General features: G+C 37.5%; 3 protein-coding genes across 4 annotated transcripts in view; 2 read left to right on the forward strand and 1 right to left on the reverse strand.

Moving 5' to 3' along the window:
- The window catches only part of txndc16 (thioredoxin domain containing 16), a 38,253-nt gene extending 29,705 nt beyond the window's left edge, over positions 1-8,548 (forward strand). The window contains exon 20 of the transcript XR_008567275.1: positions 5,490-8,548. The gene's annotated coding sequence lies outside the window, so the exon portion shown is untranslated. The remainder of the gene's footprint in view (positions 1-5,489) is intronic.
- ptger2a (prostaglandin E receptor 2a (subtype EP2)) lies at positions 288-10,087 on the reverse strand. 2 transcript variants are annotated; one of them, XM_054767367.1, is made up of 3 exons: positions 9,973-10,087; positions 5,520-6,438; positions 288-3,525 (listed from the first exon to the last, which is right to left on the reverse strand). In XM_054767367.1, exons 2-3 carry the CDS (start codon positions 6,339-6,341, stop codon positions 3,238-3,240), a joined length of 1,110 nt encoding a protein of 369 aa, XP_054623342.1. In that variant the 5' UTR covers positions 6,342-6,438; positions 9,973-10,087; the 3' UTR covers positions 288-3,237. The 2 variants fall into 2 exon arrangements, with proteins under 2 accessions (XP_054623342.1, XP_054623349.1); XM_054767374.1 differs by lacking the exon at positions 9,973-10,087 and adding an exon at positions 8,113-8,153.
- Positions 10,088-16,743: 6,656 nt separating this feature from the next.
- The window catches only part of nid2a (nidogen 2a (osteonidogen)), a 65,365-nt gene continuing 62,728 nt past the window's right edge, over positions 16,744-19,380 (forward strand). The window contains exon 1 of the mRNA XM_054763413.1: positions 16,744-17,009. Within this exon, the coding sequence (XP_054619388.1) occupies positions 16,824-17,009 (186 nt within the window). The 5' untranslated portion in view covers positions 16,744-16,823. The remainder of the gene's footprint in view (positions 17,010-19,380) is intronic.

A 19,380-nucleotide genomic window follows, 5' to 3' on the forward strand; every position in this document is an offset into this window, starting at 1 on the left:
AAAAATGTTATATGTAAATGTAAATGTTAAAATAAATGCTAAATATAGCCATCAATGTTGCATATGAATAGAAATGTTAGATATAGACATAAATGTTAAATATAACTTTAATGTTATATATTACTATAAATGTTACATGTAAATGTTAAATATCAATATAGTTGTTAAAAATATCAATGTGACTCACACATTTAAATGTTAAATATACATAAAAAATAAAGGAATAAAACAAAAAATGTTATATGTAAATGTAAATGTTAAAATAAATGCTAAATATAGCCATCAATGTTGCATATGAATAGAAATGTGATAGACATAAATGTTAAATATAACTTTAATGTTATATATTACTATAAATGTTACATGTATATGTTAAATATCAATATAATTGATAGGAATATAATTGATTAGAAAATGTAATGATAAATGTTATACATCGTGTGGACAAGCAGGGAAAAAACCACACACACGTTCATCGACAGTAGTGCTTTGTAGTACTTAACAGTTACACACATCTACAGCAGTACTTTGTAGTACTTAACAGTTACACTCTACAACAATTCCACATTTTTCATGCAGCGTTGCGTTCAAGGGTTGCGACATTCCTTACATTCACGCATGAAAAGCAGGCGCGCACACACACACACACACACTCACACGTACGTCACACGCACACACACACACACTCACACGTACGTCACACACACACGTACGTCACACGCACACGCACAGGGAGTAATTAATGATAAAAGTACAGCAGTAAGGCAGCTACGTTGTGACCACAGACGACAGATAAGAGGCGCAAATACGCACACATGATAAAAATAGCATTTCACAAGAACATTTTCACACAAAAAAACAGGAAAAAGCAACAGTAATTTTACAAGAATAAATTCAAAATAATAACACATAAAAGTTGTCGTTTTACGGGAATAAACTGAAAATAAAAGACAATTTCAACTTTCTTGTCAATTTTCTTCTTGTAATATCCTGACTATCCCCATAATATTAAAACTACAGTACTTTATTCCCATAATATTATGACTGTATTCCCTTCATATTAAAACTACTTTATTCCCATAATATTATGACTGTATTCCCTTCATATTAAAACTACTTTATTCCAATAATATTATGACTTTATTCCCTTTATATTATGACTTTATTCGCATAATATTACGACTTTTCTTGAATATTTCAACTCTATGCTACTAAAATGACATTATTTTTCCTCGTAATACCAGTTTATTTTCATAAAATAGCAACTTTTTTTTCTTGTTAGAATAGGACTTTTTTCTCTTAAAGGGGGCCTATTATGCTTTTCCTCTTTTCTGACCTATGAATGTTGTTACAATGTTGTATTCTCGTGTTAAACGATGGTTCACGCATTTGGAAGTGAGCCCAGAAAGCAGTTTTGGGCGTCCCATTGACGTCAGTGCAACCCGGACTTCCTTATATGGGCATGCCCAGCACCCCCGCTCTGCTTCACTCTGCTCTGTTCACCGTTAGCACGTATGGCTCCCAGGAAATGTTTGTTGGGGTGTGCCTAGAGAGGCAAGTTTCAGGCACTAGTGGTTGGAGTAGCTGATTCCCACCCAGCGAGAGTAAAATGTGCTCATCTGTTAACGACACTTCACACGGGACTGTTTTGTGAACACGGGTCAATACGAAGCTGGACTATCCGCCAAACTGTTGCTGAAGTCCGACGCCTTTGGTGTTGAAGAGTCAGAAGAGCAAGCTGTAAGTAACAATTCATCAGTGTCTTAATTGTGTTTATTTTGTGTATGTAATCGGGCAAGAGGGGTTCGGCAGCTGTCCGGAAGTTCTCGGGAGCGCTTGCGAGTGTAACCAATCACAGCGGAGTGGGCTCGGCGGGAGGCGTGCCTGGAGAAGGGCCAGGGGTGGAGTAAATTACACAGACCGTTGAGGCGGGAAACACTGCCAATTTGCCATTGTTTTTCCTGTTTTGTATTTGTCTTTTCCACTTGCGTTTTGTCATTGCATTTAGAAATGACAAAGACAAAAGAATGATTTCTGCATTGTCTTTGTTTTTTCCATTTTGGCGTCGATTTTCCTGTTTTGTCTTTTTCATTACTAAATGCAATGACAAAACGTAAGTGGAAAAGACAAAGACAATACAGAAAAAACAATGACAAAATGGAAAAAGAATATGACTACATTTGTATATTGTTTTATTATTTATTCTCTTTGTATTTCCACACGTATTCCCGTTTAATTTTGGCACTCCTGTGATTCCATAGTCAAGCTGCTACCTTATCTGCTAATGCAAACATGACAGCCTCCATCTCATCTCAGCCGAAGCTTGCCAAGAACACACAGTTTTGTCTCAAGGTATGTTGATGTATTACGACTTGTACGTAACTTACAAATAACGTGTGTGAACGGGTGTCAACGATTGCATAACTTATTGCCCGCGGATGCGGGACGTATGAATCATACGTTGACATACGACTATGGACGACTTAGACGTACTATGATGTATGCCGGCGTGCTTCCGCGTGCTCTTAACTTATACAAAACCCATAACTTATTCGACGTACGCCAGCGTATTGGCCAAATTTTTTATACGTTGGCGTACGCTGGCTAAATCGTCAAGGTGTGCCAAGCGTTGGCCGTTGGGCATAAATTGTGAACACCGGCAACACGCTACGCATTTGTTGATATAAGTTGTCTATAAGTTAAAGAAACGTTCTCTATAACTTACTAATATGTCATGTTTACGTCGACCTCGTTATGAATACGCTATGTACACGCCCAAAATTGGAGAAAAACCTGTCGTCAGTTCAACGTATGCCATCAAAATGATCCCGTCAGGCATGCGCTGCCTAAATCGTCAAGGTGTGACAGGGCCCTCAAATGACATTATTTTTCATCATATTACGTCGTTATTCTTGTAAAATGGCAATTTTTATCGTAAAATTGCGTTTAATATTTTGACTTTATTTTGTTGTAAAATGACAGCAAATGTTGCCAGTTTCTGTTTTCTTGTTCAATGATATTTTTCCAACGTGCCGCGGGCCACACTTGTCGTCTCCCCCTAAGCGCCTATGTAGATTTTTTTGACACAAATACTCGGCAAAGCTTGGCAAGGGCGCACACGTGCATGATTGAAGTGCAAGCAGATGATAAAAGTGGACGACCGCCCCCGACGGCAGCGAAACACGAGTCACAAAAAGGAACATTTTGGCAAGTCAAATAAATATAAATGGAATTCTGTCATACGCTTTCTCGAGGCGGACGAGGCTCGGCGTTTTCCATTTCCCGACAAGATAGCTCAACATTTGCACGAGTGTTTTTGTCTACTGTGGAGCGGAAGTGGGAAGCCTTCAGAGATCTTGGCGGAGTCGTGCAGACGGAGGCCCAGCAAAAGTGCACCACGCCGGGAGAGAGGAGGATGAAAACCCACGGGTCGATGATGGAGTTGACCGAGATGAAACGCAGGGCGATCAGGTCCAGGTGGTGCGATTCTTTGCGCTCCTCCACCGAGTTGATGTACACGCGGACCTGGAATCAGACCACAGCAGGGGGTCACCTTCGCTCTCGTCTGCAGCGTTCATTGCAGAAGACAAAAACCCGTCTTACAGCAGCGGGGGTTTCTAAAAAAAATATCATCAGCAGTAATTTTACTAGAATAAAGTGAAAATATTCAGAGAAAAAAGTTGTCGTCTAACAAGAAATAGTTGGAAAATTAATGAACATAATCTGGTCAAATTATGAGGAAAAATAATGTCATTTTAGTAGCGTAAAGTTGACAAAACATATCAATTAGTTAATTGTAACATTATGAGAAACTACTGGGAGGGAAGTTATGATATTGTGGGAATAAAGTCATAATATTACGACAAGAACATTTACAAGAAAGTTTGAATAGTTGGAAAATGAAAAAAAAAAAAAACAACTGCAAAAATATATTTTTTTAAAAAAGACAGCTGTAATTTTACCAGAATAAAGTCAAAATATTAAGAGAAAAACATTCAAGAAAAACGTGAAAAGAGTTGCAATTTCACAAGAATAACCTTGTAATAGGAGGATAAATAATGTCATTTTATTTTGGAGAGTTGAAATATGAAAGAAAAGTTTGTTGGGGGTTTTTTAGAAAGCTCATTTTTCATGGAAAATGAGCTTGGGGGAAAAGTTATAATAGAGGAATAAATTCATAAGAACACTGAAAGTTGAAATAGTTGGAAAAAACAACCGAAATGAAAAAAACCCAGCTATAATATTCTGAGAATTATGTGAAAATACTGAGAGAATGTCATAAAATTCATATTCTAACAAGAAAAAAAGTTGTGATTTTACAAGAATGAGCGTAGAATATTAAGAGGGAAGACGATGTCATTTTAGTCGCATAGAGTTGGAATATTCAGCTAGAAATCTGTCATGTTTTTTAAATTGTAATCTCATGACGAACAAAATGAAGTCTTTGGGAAAATTAGCTTGTAGGAAAAGTTGGGATAGTGAAACAGTTGAGATAGTTAAAATTAAAAAGAAACAAAAACGCAGAAATGGAAAAAACAGCTGTAATTTTACAGGAATAAACTCAAAATATTTAGAGAAAAAACGTCGTATTCTAACGAGAAAAAAAGTTGGCGTTTTACACGAATACATTTGTGATATTATGAGGAATTTATTATGAAGATTAGTTAGAAGAAAGTAGAAATATTAGGAACATAAAAACAGGTCTTAGTATTTCAACTTTACGATAATAAAATGATGTCATTTTTCTCTACAATGTTACAACATTATACAAAAAAATTACATTTTCTTCTACAACTTTTTGCTCTTAATATTTTGACTTTAATCTTGTCCATTACCACTGATTTTACCATTTTTGCTAATGTAACAAACAAAAAAACCCAGCTACAAATGGCCCCCGGGCTGCACCCCTGTCTTACTTTGACAAAAAAAAAAAAAAAAAAAAGAACGGAATCATGTCATAACTTTTTAAAAATTGTAGCGTAGAAAACTTTTTTTGGAATACTTTTTATTAGCATATTTTATGTTAAAAACCAGCCTTAGCAGAAAGGGCAAAAAACCCACAAAAAGATGACAATTATATAAAAAAATATATATAATGTAAATCAATCAATCAATATAACTAATGAAATAATCAGTAAAATATCAAATAAAATAAGGACTTAATGTAAATATGTAATAAAATAAAATGAAATATCAATACAAATTAAATAAATATAAAACAAAGGGTTATACATATTATAAAAGGCCTGTATATGAAAATGTATTCATAATAAATGGATAATAACTATATATATATATACATATATATATAAATAGTTAGTAAATTGATGAAGTGAATGGAAAGTGTGTGTGGTGACATCACGGCCTCACGCCAGATGACGGCGAGACGCCGCACTGAAAAGGTAATATGACGCTATTGTAGCGGTATCGTATCGCTCCTGATAAATGATGCATTTCTCCTTTCTTTTGCAACGTCGACGTTTGCACAGAAGAGACGTACAAAGAGCGTGTGTCCTCACCACCAGGGGCAGCGTGCAGATGATGAAGATGATGGTCATGAAGACCAGCAGGATGAGATGCTCCACCTCCTCCGCCAACGACATGGGCCCGCGCTCGCCGCTTGGCCGCACGTTGGCCACGACGGAGCCTCGGCTGATCCTGCGGCGCTGGTACATGCGCAGCAGCTGGTACACCACGAAGGCGTTGCACGCCGCGATGGCGAGCACCAGCAGCAGCATCACGCTGGCGTACAGGTTGGCGTAGACCCTGTCCTTTGTCCTCTCCGGGTTCATGTCGATGAAGCACCACGTGCCGGGGCAGTACTGCACGTATTTACCAAAGCCCACGAAAGGGAAGAGGCAGAACGCAACGCAGAGCAAAAAGACGGCAGGGATGGTCACGTAGGCGCACTTCCTGGTGACGTGGCGGGTGTACAGGTAGGGGTAGCCGATAGCCAAGCACCTTTCCAGAGCTGTGGCGAAGAGCAGCGACATGGTGGCCAAGCTGAAGAAGGTCATGCTGAACCCGAAGTAGGAGCACACGGCGTGAGTGTTGGGCGACATCCCCTCCAGGGTGACGTTGTTGGAGTACGACACCTGCACCAGCGGGCTGATCAGGCACGTCCCGCCCAAGTCCGTCACCACCAGAGACGTGATGAGGACTTGGAACAGCGAGCGTCCGCGACCGTCCGTCGCCTTCGAGTCGCGCCGCCGCCGGATCTCCAGGATGGCCAGGGCGGCCACGTTGCCCAGGATGCCGGCGGCGAACATGATGGCGCTGATGGCGGGGCTGCCCCTGGAGTCCATGTGGTGCTTGCTGTGGCACGGGTCCGGGGGCTCCATCGCGCGGGAAAACCGTGCCGAGCTCGTCCAAAAAAAAAAAAATGCTTCCACTGTTCCAAGATGGCATCAGAAAGATGGCAGGAAGCCGGCAACCATCCTGTTTGAACACAAAAGAGAAGATCCACACCTGATACTGATACTGATACTGATACTGTTGGAATGTTACAACTTGCACTCACCACTAACTTAAATGACCACGATACCGTGCAGCATTACAGATACCCGTCTGGCATGCACGCACTTTCACGCCTTACGATTATTATCCACGCAAACATGCGCACGCAGCTAAGCCGGCTGTAGTGCAATTGCTCCTCCACAGTAACATTCAAGGCGCAAAGCCGAATGTAATGTGATTGCTCCTGCATGGTAGCATTTTTGGTGCAAAGCCGACTCTAATGCAATCGCTCCTCTACGGTAACATTCAAGGCGCAAAGCCAACTGTAATGCGATTGGTCCTCCATGGTTTAATTTAGGGCACAGAGCCAGCTGTAGTGCAGTTGCTCCTCCATGTTCATCTATTCGAGGCGCAAAGCCGACTGTAATGCGATTGCTCCTCTACGGTAGCATTTCGGGTTCAAAGCCAACTGTACTGCGACCGCTCCTTCATGGTAACGTTCAAGGCTCAAAGCCGGCTGTAGTGCAGTCACTCCTCCATGCTAACAATTGGGATGCAAAGCCAGCTGTAATGCGATTGCTCCTCCATGATGATATTTAATGCGACTGTAGAGCAATTGCTCCTTTACGGTAGCATTTTGGCTGGAAAGCCGCCTGTATTGGGATTCCACCTCTAGGGTTACATTCAAGGCATAAAGCCAAATGTAATCCGATTGCTCCACTACATTAACATTTTGGGTGTAAAGCCGGCTGTAGTGCAATGACTCCATGGTAAAATTTGGAATGCAAAGTCAACTGTAGTGCAATCGCTCCTCTAGGGTGGCATTTGAGGCGCAAAGCCAACTGTGGTGTGATTGCTCCTCCATGGTAACATTCAAGGTGCAAAGCTGGCTGTAATGCGATTGCTCCTCTACATTAGCATTTTGGGTGCAAAGCCAACTGTAATGCACTCGGTCCTCCATGGTAACATTGGAGGCGCAAAGCCGACTACTGTGATCGCTCCTCCATGGTAACAATCAAGGCACAAATCCAGTAGTAGTGTGATCGCTCCTCCACGGTAACATTTGGGGCACAAAGCCGGCTGTAGTGCGATCGCTCCTCCACGGCAACATTTGGCATGCAAAGCCAACTGCAGTGCAATTGCTCCTCTGCGGTAAGTGTGCAGTTTTTTTTCCACGTTAACATTTGGAATGCAGAGTCAACTGTAATGCAATTGCTCCTCCACGGCAACATTTGGGACGCAGAGCAAGCTGTAGTGCGAGCGCTCCTCCACAGTAACATTCAAGACAAAGTCAGATGCATTGCGATTGCTCCACCATGGCAGCCATTCAGGGTGCAGAGCTGACTGTATGTGGGGGCGCAGAGGTGGCTGCAATGCGATCGCTCCTCCACAGTAACGCTACACAAACTTTCGCAATAGTAAGACTGGACGCTGCTTGTAGTCATGAAGGAAGCAAAGAGCAGCCACAAAGGAAACAAGTCGAACTACGCAAGAAAGCACATTTGGAGGGGGTGGCGCAGGTTCTGTTGGACTTGGGAGGGGTGGCTGTACCCCCATGTTGTGCGCATGCATGGGTGCAGGTTTGTGCCCCTCTTGCCCCCAAAGCTGTAAAGCTATGGGAAGCGCTGGTGTGAAAGATAAATAAACGGTACTTACTGTGTGTGTGTGTCGTCATCCTCCATGAAGCAGGAAGTACGTTACTTCTTCAAACTCACTAACTAACCCCCCCGCCTCCCCGGGGAATATTTTATACTTGACATGCAACATTATGAAGGGGGAGGAGGTGAACATTGAAAAGAGAAAACGTTGAAAGACTGAACGTTTGAATAAGGTAAGTTTAAAAAATGTAACATGGCACACGTGTACATTTTCCAGTATCACTAAAAACATAGATGTGGTATACAGTATATGATATTGTACTTGTACTTATAGAATGTATCTATTCACACTGTACATATAAATGATTACACCCAAACCTCAATGAAGTGAAGCCATTATTCATTCACTGCTCAGTCCCACACTGCTGGTGGTCGTCTACATCTGGAGACACAGCTGCTCTGGGGTAGTCTGACGGAAACGTGGCTGCCAATTTGCGCCTTCAGCCTTTCTGAGGACAGCTTTTGTTTTGTTTGTTATAATATTACAACTTTTTTTTCCTTTAATATTTCAACTTTGTGCTACTAAAATAACGTTATTTTTCCTGATAATATTACAAGTTTATTATTTTAAAATTAAGACTTTTTTCTTCATATTTTGACTTCATTCTGAAAAAATTGCAGCTGTTTTTTTTCCCATTTCCGCCGTTTTCTTATTTATTCCAACTACAACTTTCATGTTAATTTTCTTAACAAATAACATTATGACTTCATAATAATTTGACTTTATTCTCGTAACATTATAACATTTTCCTCAACCTCATTTCCCATAACATTTCGGCTTAAAAACAACCCACACATTTTTTCTTTAATATTTACGTTTTATGCTACTGAAATTTAATAAATATTTTCATCATAGTAAGAGTTTATTCTAGTAAAATCGGGACTTTTTTCTCATTACAATACAAATATTTTTATTTTATAGTTTTTTTTTCCATTGCTGTTTTTCCAACTATTTCATCTTTCTTCTTGTAATATTTTGACTTCTTCCCACAACCTCATTTCCCAAAAATGACAACTTTATTTTGTTTGTTTCTCATAACATTTCAACTTTAAAAACATATTTTTTCTTTAACATTTCAACTCCATGCTACTAAAATGACATTATTTTTCCTCATATTATGACAACTTTATTCTCGTAAAATTGTGACTTTTTTCTTAATATTTGGACTTTATTCTCATAAAATTACAACTGTTTTTCTCCCATTTCTGCTGTTTACGTTCTTCATGTTAATTTTCTTGTCATAATATTAAACGTTTATTCTCCTAACATTATCACTTTTACCCCAACCTCGCTTTCCAAAAATTACAACTTTGCTTTTGGTTTTCATAGCATTTACACGTTTTTGACTTTTTTGTCTTTTTAGAATGCGACTTTTTTCTCCTAATACAGTATTTTGACTTGATTCTTGTAAAATTCCTGTTTTTGTTTTGTTTTAGTTTCCTTTTGGAATGATAGTTTTAGAATGCACCACGGGCCAAGAGAAAAAAAAAAAGCTGAATTGGGGGTTTTTGCGCCTGCTTACAAAAAAAAAGAAGAAATAATGCTTCCATCTTGGACTAAGTGGTCATTCTCCCCGTCTTTTAGGTCCAAACGTGTACTAGAAGTACTTGTAGTACTTGTACTTTCATGAAGTACGCGAGTGTGCTGCGGAATTGAAATGCGGAACGTATCGCACGTGGACAGCTTTCTAAGCTTTCCTCACAACAGGAAGTTGTGTGCATGTGGAGTATTTTGTTGTTTTTTTTAACCAACACAGGAAAAAAGAATGCCCAATCACTAACACGCACGCACACGCACGCACACACACACACACATGCGGGATGTGAAAATAGAGAATAAGAATAAAGAGGTTGTTACCGGCGGTAAAAGTCGCTTGCGCTCGTCATGCTGGACGGAGAAGAACGACGTCCTCAACTGGATTTGGAGATGACAAAGCTTCACCGCATCATCCCAAGACATGAGAGGACTTGACTGGACCCGGACGACCGGGGAGGGAGGGGCGGTGACGTCATGCCAGTAAGCCGCGCCCACCCCTCTTTGGAGCGATCACACTGATGCCATATTGGCAAATGAATATACAGTCAATCATAAGTAGTTTCCTTTTTGTTACTTAAATGTATATTATTATCTACTATATTTATTTATACAAATGATTTTATTTGAATTGTTGGTATTAATGATTTAAGTATGATCAAGAATGAATGAAATTATTTTTTATATATATAATATACACAGAGTGTCCTTTAAGTGTGGACATAAAATAAAAACCCATTTTACAAAGCTTGCATTTGCTATAAATATTAGATTTTTTTTTAAACTAAATTAATACTTTCTCATATATTTTCATGCATATTGTAATGCATAGCATTTATGTATTTTTTTAAAAATCAAATGATTTTTTATTCATTGAATTATTGTGATTTTTTGTGTTTTTTATGCATTATTTATTTTTTTTTATTTATGACACAGCGTGTCCTTTAAGTGTTCAAAAATTATTTATTTTGATTTTTTTTTTGTATTTTTATACATGATTTATTTTGAATATTAAGTGTTAAATTAAATATTAAGCATCCATTAAATGCGAGCTTTTAATAATAATAATAATATACGCACGTGTCCTTTAAATCTCTGCACAGGCACAAAAAAACATTTAGAAAGGTTTAATTGTCTATAAATATTTTCTTTTTTTAAAAATGATTTTTCATATATTTCAGGTTGTATTTTTTATAATGTCTTTATTTCATGTTTAAAATGATTTCATTTCGGGTGATATTAATTATTTAATGTATTATTTATTTGTATTATTAAGTATGAAATAAAATTGGACTTTTTTGTATAATATATAAACGTATAAAATGTGGGTACAGGTGAAAATGCACATGTTATTATACAACCATTTTTAAAAGAAAACATTTTAGAAGCGTTCATTTGATATAAATAATATAAAGAATATTTTCTTAATGAAAGGCACATTTTAAAAAATATTTTTAAATGTATATTATCGTATATTATAAATGTATTACTTTTTTTAGGATATTATTGAATTTTTAATAATTTCATATATTATACGCCAATTTGTTTTAAACATATTGAACATGCTTGTTTATTTATTTATTTGAAATACTCCTTCATGTACTTTTAGTGTACTTCTAGTGCACGCAGTCATTGTGGTGCACTAGAAGGTGGTGTTTTCAGTGAAATACGTGATATGTGATCTTTGTGACATTTCCAACATATGGGGGTGGACTGTCCTGTGCTCTTTGTGCTCACAATTCCCTTATTGATCGAGGGTTTTAACCGCGAATCCCCTCGTCAGCTCTGCTCGTAAACACATTTGTGCTGAGGGCCTGGCCGGCGCTTAAAGTGCTGACAAATGGCACATTTGTATACCACACACACACGCACACACACACACACAGAGTAATGTCATTTTAACTCGTACTGTACATCTGGCGAACCAAAACGTGCTCCCAAATAGCACAAAAACACGAGTGTCTTATTTCATTAAATGACTGACTCACTGAATAGATTCGGGTAGTCGACTAACTCGAATCAATCCTGGACTTTCACTTTTCTAGCGACTACCCGTGAGTCCCGATTGCAGTGGAGAAACTCTTGAGTTTTGGACGACTCGTTCAATACTCGCACATCTCCAGCAACAATGTCTATCGGCTAGCGAGCCAGTGGGCTAGCATGCTGCTAGCATGCTGCTACATGTACTGAGGTTTGAAAAGGTTCCAGTCCAAGAGGTGTCAGAAAGAGTTACCCAGAAATGACTGAGAAAGAATGCGCATGCGCGCATACACTCATGAAGCTGAATTATTAATGAGGCGATTGATTGTGGCGGTTATATGATAGTAGCAAAAGCAGGCTGGCGGATGCAGTGCCCGTTATTCAGTCATTGCGGTTCAACCATCTGCTGTAAATATATTCACCGGTTGTCGAATATGTTTACATTCTAGTATGAACCACTGACTGTATGAAATATAAACGTCGACATCCCATCCGGCTCGCTAAGAAGCTGTTTCACTGCCATGATTATTTATATCGCTACCTCTGCTGCCACCTAGTGTTTGTCCGTGTCACTGCAGACGCCAACATTATACCCGTATACAATATTATTAGCCACATTATTCTTATGTCTTTTTTTTTTAAACGTGTGGTTTGTACAAACTATGTCATCATTTTACAAGCAAACACAACACATGCAATAATATACAATTATTATTATTGTTATGATCATGTCAGGCAATGCCCTGCCTCGGACACTAGGTGGCATAAGTCATTCAGAATTGTATTTTTCTAAAAACAATATTACAGCAAATTAAAATAACACATTAATAAAAATGATAAATACCAACAATGCAAACTGATAATAATAAAAAAAATAAAATAACTAAAGTCATGTAAAGAGACCTGGGGAAAGTCACACCGTTTCTTTTTCATTTCAGAAACAAACAAAACAGCAAGTAAAGTTGCCATTTTTGGAAAACGAGGTTGCTGAAAAAGTTGTCATGTTACAAGAATAAAGTCAAAATATGACGGGAATAAAGTCATAATAATACGACAGTAAAATGTCCAAGAAGAAGCTGAAATAGGTGGAAAAATTACGGAAAAAAAACAACAGCAGAAATGGGAAAAAACAGCTGTAATTTGTACGAGAATAAAGTCCAAGTACTAAAAAAAAATGAGACTAAACTTTTAATATTATGAGGAAAAATAATGCCATTTTAGTAGCATGGAGTTGAAATATTAAAGAACAAATAGGTTGTTCTTTAAAGTCGTAATATTATGACAAACAAAACAAAAAAGTTGTAATTTTTGGAAAATTTGTTTGGGGGGAGGGGGGGGGAGTCAGAATATTATGAGAATAAATTAGCAATTATCACAAAAAAATTTGACAAGAAGAAAGTTGAAATAATTGAAAAATGGAAAAAAACCCAACAGCAGAAATGAACAAAAACAGGTGTAATTTTCCAAGAAATTACGTGAAATTCTCTTGGAGATCAATGAAGTATCGATCAATCTGAAGTTAAAATATCGAGAGAAAACAGTCACATTCTAAGCAGAAAAAGTGGCAATTGTACTTGAATAAACTGGTAATAAATGAACTGGTATTATCATTTTAGTCGCAGAGTTGAAATATGAAATAAATAATAAGTGCATTTTTGAAAGTGCTAATATTATAAGAGAAAAAAACAAAACAAAGATTAAAATGGTCATATTTGGGAAAAGGTTGGGTTGGGGAAAAAGTTATGATATTATGGCAATAAAGTCATAACATGAACAAAAAGTTGAAATAGTTGGGAAAAATAAAATAAAAGAACAGCAGAAATGGAAAAACAGCTGTAATTTGGATTCAAGATTCAAGATTCAAGATTCAAGAGAGTTTTATTGTCATGTGCATGGTAAAACAGCAGTTATACCATGCAATGAAAATCTTATTCTGTTCATTCTCCCAAGAAAAGAAAGAAAACACAAGAAAGAATAAGAACATAAGAAACATAAACACATAAACATATATACCAATAAATTAAGCAACAACAACAGAAGAGACATTAATACAAGTAAATAATACAAATAAATAAATAAATAAATAAATAAAGTGCTATGAGTGTGTGCGTGTGTTGCGTGCGGCGTGTGTGAGTGCTTCATTGAGGAGCCTGATGGCCTGTGGGTAAAAGCTGTTTGCCAGCCTTGTGGTCCTGGACTTCAAACTCCTGTAGCGTCTGCCTGACGGTAGGAGTGTGAATAATGAGTGTTGTGGATGTGTGCTGTCCTTGATGAGGTTGTGTGTTCTGCGTAGGACTCTAGATTTATAAATGTCTTGCAGTGAGGGGAGGGCTGCCCCAACAATGTTCTGTGAGGTCTTGATCACCCGCTGGAGTGCCTTCCTATCACGTGTTGTACAGTTACCGTACCAAACAGTGATGGAGGCGGTAAGGACACTTTCCATAGTGCATCTGTAGAAGCAACTCAGGATTTTGGTGGACATGCCAAATTTCCTCAGTCTTCTCAGGAAGTACAGTCTCCTTTGGGACTTCTTCATAATTTGTTGGGTGTTGTGAGACCAGGTGAGGTCCTCGCTGATGTGTGTGCCAAGGAACTTGAAGGTTTTCACCCTCTCCACCTCAGTCTCATCAATAAACAGGGGTCTATGCGGCTCCTTTTCCCTTGTTCTTGGGTCGATGATCATCTCTTTAGTCTTATCTGTATTGAGAAGGAGATTGTTATCACGACACCAAGCTATGAGGTCCGCCACCTCTCTTCTGTATGATGTTTCAACACCACCAGTGATCAGTCCGATGACTGTAGTGTCATCCGCAAATTGAATGATGCTGGTGTTGTTCTGGGAGGCCACGCAATCGTAGGTGAAGAGCGTGTAGAGGAGTGGACTCAGCACACACCCCTGTGGGGTCCCAGTGCTCACAATTCTTGAGCTGGATGTGCGGTTGTGGACTCTGACTGACTGGGGTCTGCCTGTGAGAAAGTTAAACACCCAGTTACAGAGGGAGGGAGACAGGCCAAGTGTGAGGAGCTTATCTGTGAGTTTGTGGGGGCTGACTGTATTAAAAGCAGAGCTATAGTCTATAAATAGCATTCTGACGTATGTGTCCTGGCCCTGTAGGTGAGAAAGGGCTGTGTGGATGGCAGTGTTGACTGCATCATCCGTGGACCGGTTCTGGCGATATGCAAACTGTAGAGGGTCCACAGTTGCCGCCGGGATGCTCTTTTGATGTGGGTCATGACTATTCTTTCAAAGCACTTCATAACAATAGGAGTGAGTGCTATAGGGCGATAGTCATTCAAGCAGGTCACGTTGCTCTTCTTGGGTACGGGCACTATGGTGGTGGACTTAAAGCAGGTCGGTACAGATGCTTGTGCAAGCGACAGGTTAAATATGTCAGCAAGCACATCAGCTAGCTCTGATGAGCAAACCCGAAGTGCACGTCCTGGGATGTTGTCTGGCCCTGCTGCTTTTCGTGGGTTTGTTTTGTTTAGAACCCTGCGCACATCAGCTGATGTCACCATGAGAGGTGAGTCCTGTGTGCTCCCCAGGTTCAGCCACCCTCTCTGCTCATCAGGAGTTTGGGTGTCAAAGCGGGCATAGAACTCGTTCAGCTCATCTGGAAGTGTGGTTTGGCTGGACGTGGCTACGCTACTCTGCTGTCGATAGTCTGTGATGTGCTGGAGCCCCGCCCACATGCGCCGAGGGTCTGAGGTGGAATAGTAGCCCTCCAGCTTCTGTCTGTACTGTCTTTTGGCCTCCCGTATGGACCTCCTCAGGTCATGGATGGATGAGAATAAAGTCAAAATATTAAGAAAAAAAGCCATATGAGAAAAATAATGTCATTTTAGTAGCATAGAGTTGAAATATTAAAGAACAAATATGTCATTTTTTACAATATAATATTATGAGAAACAAACAAAAGAAAATAAAGTTGTCATTTTCGGAAAATTAGGTTGGGGAAAAAGTTATAATATTACAGGAATAATATGATACGATCACGAGAATAAAGTCATAATATTGCAGGAAGAAAATTTACAAAAATAAAGATGATATAGTTGGAAAATGGGAAAAAAAACAGCAACAGTAGAAATGGGAAAACCGGCTGTAATTTTACAAGAATAAATATTAAATATGAATATAAATAATAATAAATATTACAATATTAAGAGAAAAAAGTTAATAAACTCATAATATTATAGGGAAAAATGTATGTCATTTTAGTTGCATAGAGTTGAAATTTTAAAGAAATGATAGGTTGATTTTTTTTAAATGCTAATATTATGAGAAAAAATGTAATAAAATAAAAATAAGTAATTTTGAGAAAATGAGGATGTGGAAGAAGTTATAATATTATGAGAATAAAGTCCAAATATTCAGAGAAGAAAATTTACAAGAAGAAAGTTGAAATAGTTGGAAAATGCAAAAAAAAAAAAAAAAAAAAAAAACAGCGGAAATGAAAAAAATAGCTGTAATTTTCTGAGAATAAAGTCAAAATATTAGGAGAAAAAAGTGGCAATTTTATGAGAATAAGCTGGTAATGTGATGAGGAAAAATAGTATCATTTTAGTCGCGTAGAGTTGAAATATTCAAGAAAAACTATTTCGTTTTTTTAGATTCGCAATATTGTAAGAAACAAACAAAACAAAGGTGTAATTGGTTGGGGGGAAGTTATAATATTATGTGAATAAAGTCAAAATATTACGTGAAGAAAATGTACAAAAACTTGAAATATTAGGAAAATGAAAGCAAACAAACATCCAAAATGCTGTCATTAAAAATATGTTTTTTCTGAGATGCACTTTTTTCTTGTCCTGTATTTACAGTTAATACAGCACGCGTGGCTTCCTGGCGTGTTTCACACAGTATGAAAGCGTGAAAGTTGCATGTGTCCGTGGTCGCTGGGAAAGGTTTGGCCGTCCGTGCTTCGCTTTCCACGATTCTTACGCGTTAAAGGTGATGATCGTGTTGGCGGCGTGCTCCAAGAGTGTAAAAATAATGACAGAAATAAATGGAGATGTATTTATTTAGTCCTAAGTGGAGCCAGATGTTGACTGTCGCCACCCACTGCTGTCCTCCCCCAGCCTAACTCCTCCTTCCTCTCTGCCAGTATGAGTACGAGCGCCCCAGAGCTTGGAGTTGGATGACTTCTTCCTCCTTCTAGTCCTCCCGTGAGTGCGGCTGGAGTTCTTCTTCTGCGATGTTGCCCGTGTACCTGGTGAGCCTGTGCTTCAGCGTGGCTGCAGCCTTGCAGAGGGCCCACATGTTCCCCTACGGCGTCCCCACTGGAGATTCCCTGTTGGAAGAGGGGGACGATGAAACCTCCAAAGTCTTATCTCTGCCTAAAGCCTTCTACTTCTACGATACCCCCTTCTCCCAGCTCTATGTAAGTAGGCTTCTTCTTTGGGGGCTTTTTTGGCTTGACTTTTCACCATGATGATGCGTTCAAGAGCTCTCATGTGGGGGGGGGGAAACACCCCCCATCCCTCTGCATTCTCAAATAGCATGTCATTATTGTCTTTATTCGCATGTTGCATGCGGCGCTCCAACGAGCCCGACGTTTCATCACACGCAGCATTGTCAGCACCTCCCAAATTCATTTTTAATGACAGTTTTGTCCGTTTGTCCAGGATGTTTATGCCGCGTAAAACAAGGGTGTGTTTTCTAAAAACATCATTTAACCAGAAAACTAAACAAATGGAAACATTGGAAGAAAACACAGAAAAATGTTGTAATTTTAAGAGCATAACGTTGTAATATTAGGAGGGGAAATAGCGTCATTTTAGCAGCATGGAGTTGAAATATTAAAAAAAACCTTTTTAAAAATAAAGTTAAGAATAAAGTCTAAATATTACGAGAAGAAAATGCACAAGAAGAAAGTTGAAATAGTTGGGAAAAAAACAGCTGCAATTTTATGAGAATGAAGTCAAAATATTACAAGAAAATCCTAACGAGAAAAAAGTTGGAATTTTACAAAAATAAACTCCTAATATTATGAGGAAAATTCATTTGTCATTTTAGTAGCATAGAGTTGAAATATTCAAGAAAAAAATATATTATTTTTTTAAAGGTGTAATATATTTTAGAAACAACAAAACAACAAGTTAAGTTGTCATTTTTGCAAAATTAGGTTGGGAAGAAAACTCAAAATATTACTAAAAGAAAAATGAAAAGACGAAAGTTGAAATAGTTGGAGAAAAAAAAACAAAAATGGAAAAAAAACAGCCATAATTTTACGAGAATAAAGTCAAAATATTAAGAGAAAAAACTCTTGTATTCTAATGACAAAAAAATCATTTTATGCGAATAAATTAAATATTATGAGGAAAATGAATTTGTCATTTTAGTAGCATACAGTAGAAATATTCAAGAAAAAAAAAACTATTTTTTTAAAAGGTGTTATATTATTAGAAACAAGCAAAACAACGAGAAAAGTTGTCATTTTTGCAAAATTAGGTTGGGAAAAAGTTTAAATGTTATGAGAAAAAAACCCTCCAAATATTACTAGAAGAAAAATAACAAGAAGGAAGTTGAAATAGTTGGAAAATTAAAAAAAACAAACAACAGAAATAAAAAAAAAACAGATGTAATTTTACGAGAATGACGTCAAAATATTAAAAGAAAATTCTAACGAGAAAAAAAGCTAACGAGAAAATTTATGTCATTTTATTAGCATAGAGTTAAAATATTCAAGAAAAAAGACATTTTTTTTAAAGGCGTAGTATTACTAGAAACAAGCAAAACAACGAATTTTTGCTAAATTAGGTTGGGAAAAAGTTTAAATGTTACGAGAAAGAAGTCAAAAGAAAATGACAAGAAGAAATTTGAAATAGTTGGAAAAAAAACACAACAGAAATGGAAAAAAAAACAGCTGTAATTTTACAAAAATAAAGTCAAAATATTAGAGGAAAAAGTCGTATTCAAACGAGAAAGAAAAAAAGTCATTTTATGGGAATAAATTAAGTATTATGAGGAAAATGAATTTGTCATTTTAGTAGTAAAGAGTTGAAATATTCAAGAAAAAATATGTTATTTTGAGAGTTGTAATAAAACAAACAAAACAAAATAAAGTTGTCATTTTTGGAAAATTAGGTTGGGGAAAAAGTTCTCACATTACGAGAATGAAGTCGTAATATTACGAGAAGATGAAGAAGAATAAAGCTGAAAGAGTTGGAAAATGAAAAAATCCCGACAACAGTAGAAACGGGAAAACCAGCTGTGATTTTCCAGAATAAAGTCCAAATATTAAGAGAAAAAAAGTCATATTCTAACGAGAAAAAAGTAGTAATTTTACAAGAACAAAGTGGTAATGCTGTGAGGAAAAATAATGTCATTTTAGTCGTTTTTTTGAAGTTGTAATATCATGAGAAAAAAAACAAACTAAAGTTGTCCTTTTTGGAAAATTAGGTTGGAGAAAAAGTTATAATATTATGGGAATAAAGTCACAATATTACTTTAAAAAGACTTGATAAAAAGTATATTAAAAATAACCAATTCAATAAACAAGAACATATTTATTTCAAATGGATACGTTTCCATTGATGTGTGCATTTCGGCATACATTTTGCGTCGAGACTTTAGGTATAGCGTGGATCCCCGCATATTCCCAATTCAGCACTCACAAATATAAAGACTTTTAAGGTTTTTGGTCCAAAAATGTATATTGTATTTTTATATATGTTATTTTTCTCCACAGAGAGCACATGACAAGTCGGTGTTATTTATAAATATGTGATCGTTCAGGTCACATGTACAAC

This window comes from Dunckerocampus dactyliophorus, chromosome 1, assembly GCF_027744805.1.
Source record: "Dunckerocampus dactyliophorus isolate RoL2022-P2 chromosome 1, RoL_Ddac_1.1, whole genome shotgun sequence".
Classification (NCBI taxonomy): domain Eukaryota; kingdom Metazoa; phylum Chordata; class Actinopteri; order Syngnathiformes; family Syngnathidae; genus Dunckerocampus; species Dunckerocampus dactyliophorus.

Bases quoted from the DNA above. Each gene is read 5' to 3' on its own strand.
- ptger2a (XM_054767367.1), bottom strand. From the start codon at position 6,341: ATGGAGCCCCCGGACCCGTGCCACAGCAAGCACCACATGGACTCCAGG. The intron at 3,526-5,519 runs GTGAGGACACAC...GTCTGATTCCAG, and splicing joins TCTGCACGCTGCCCCTGGTG to GTCCGCGTGTACATCAACTC.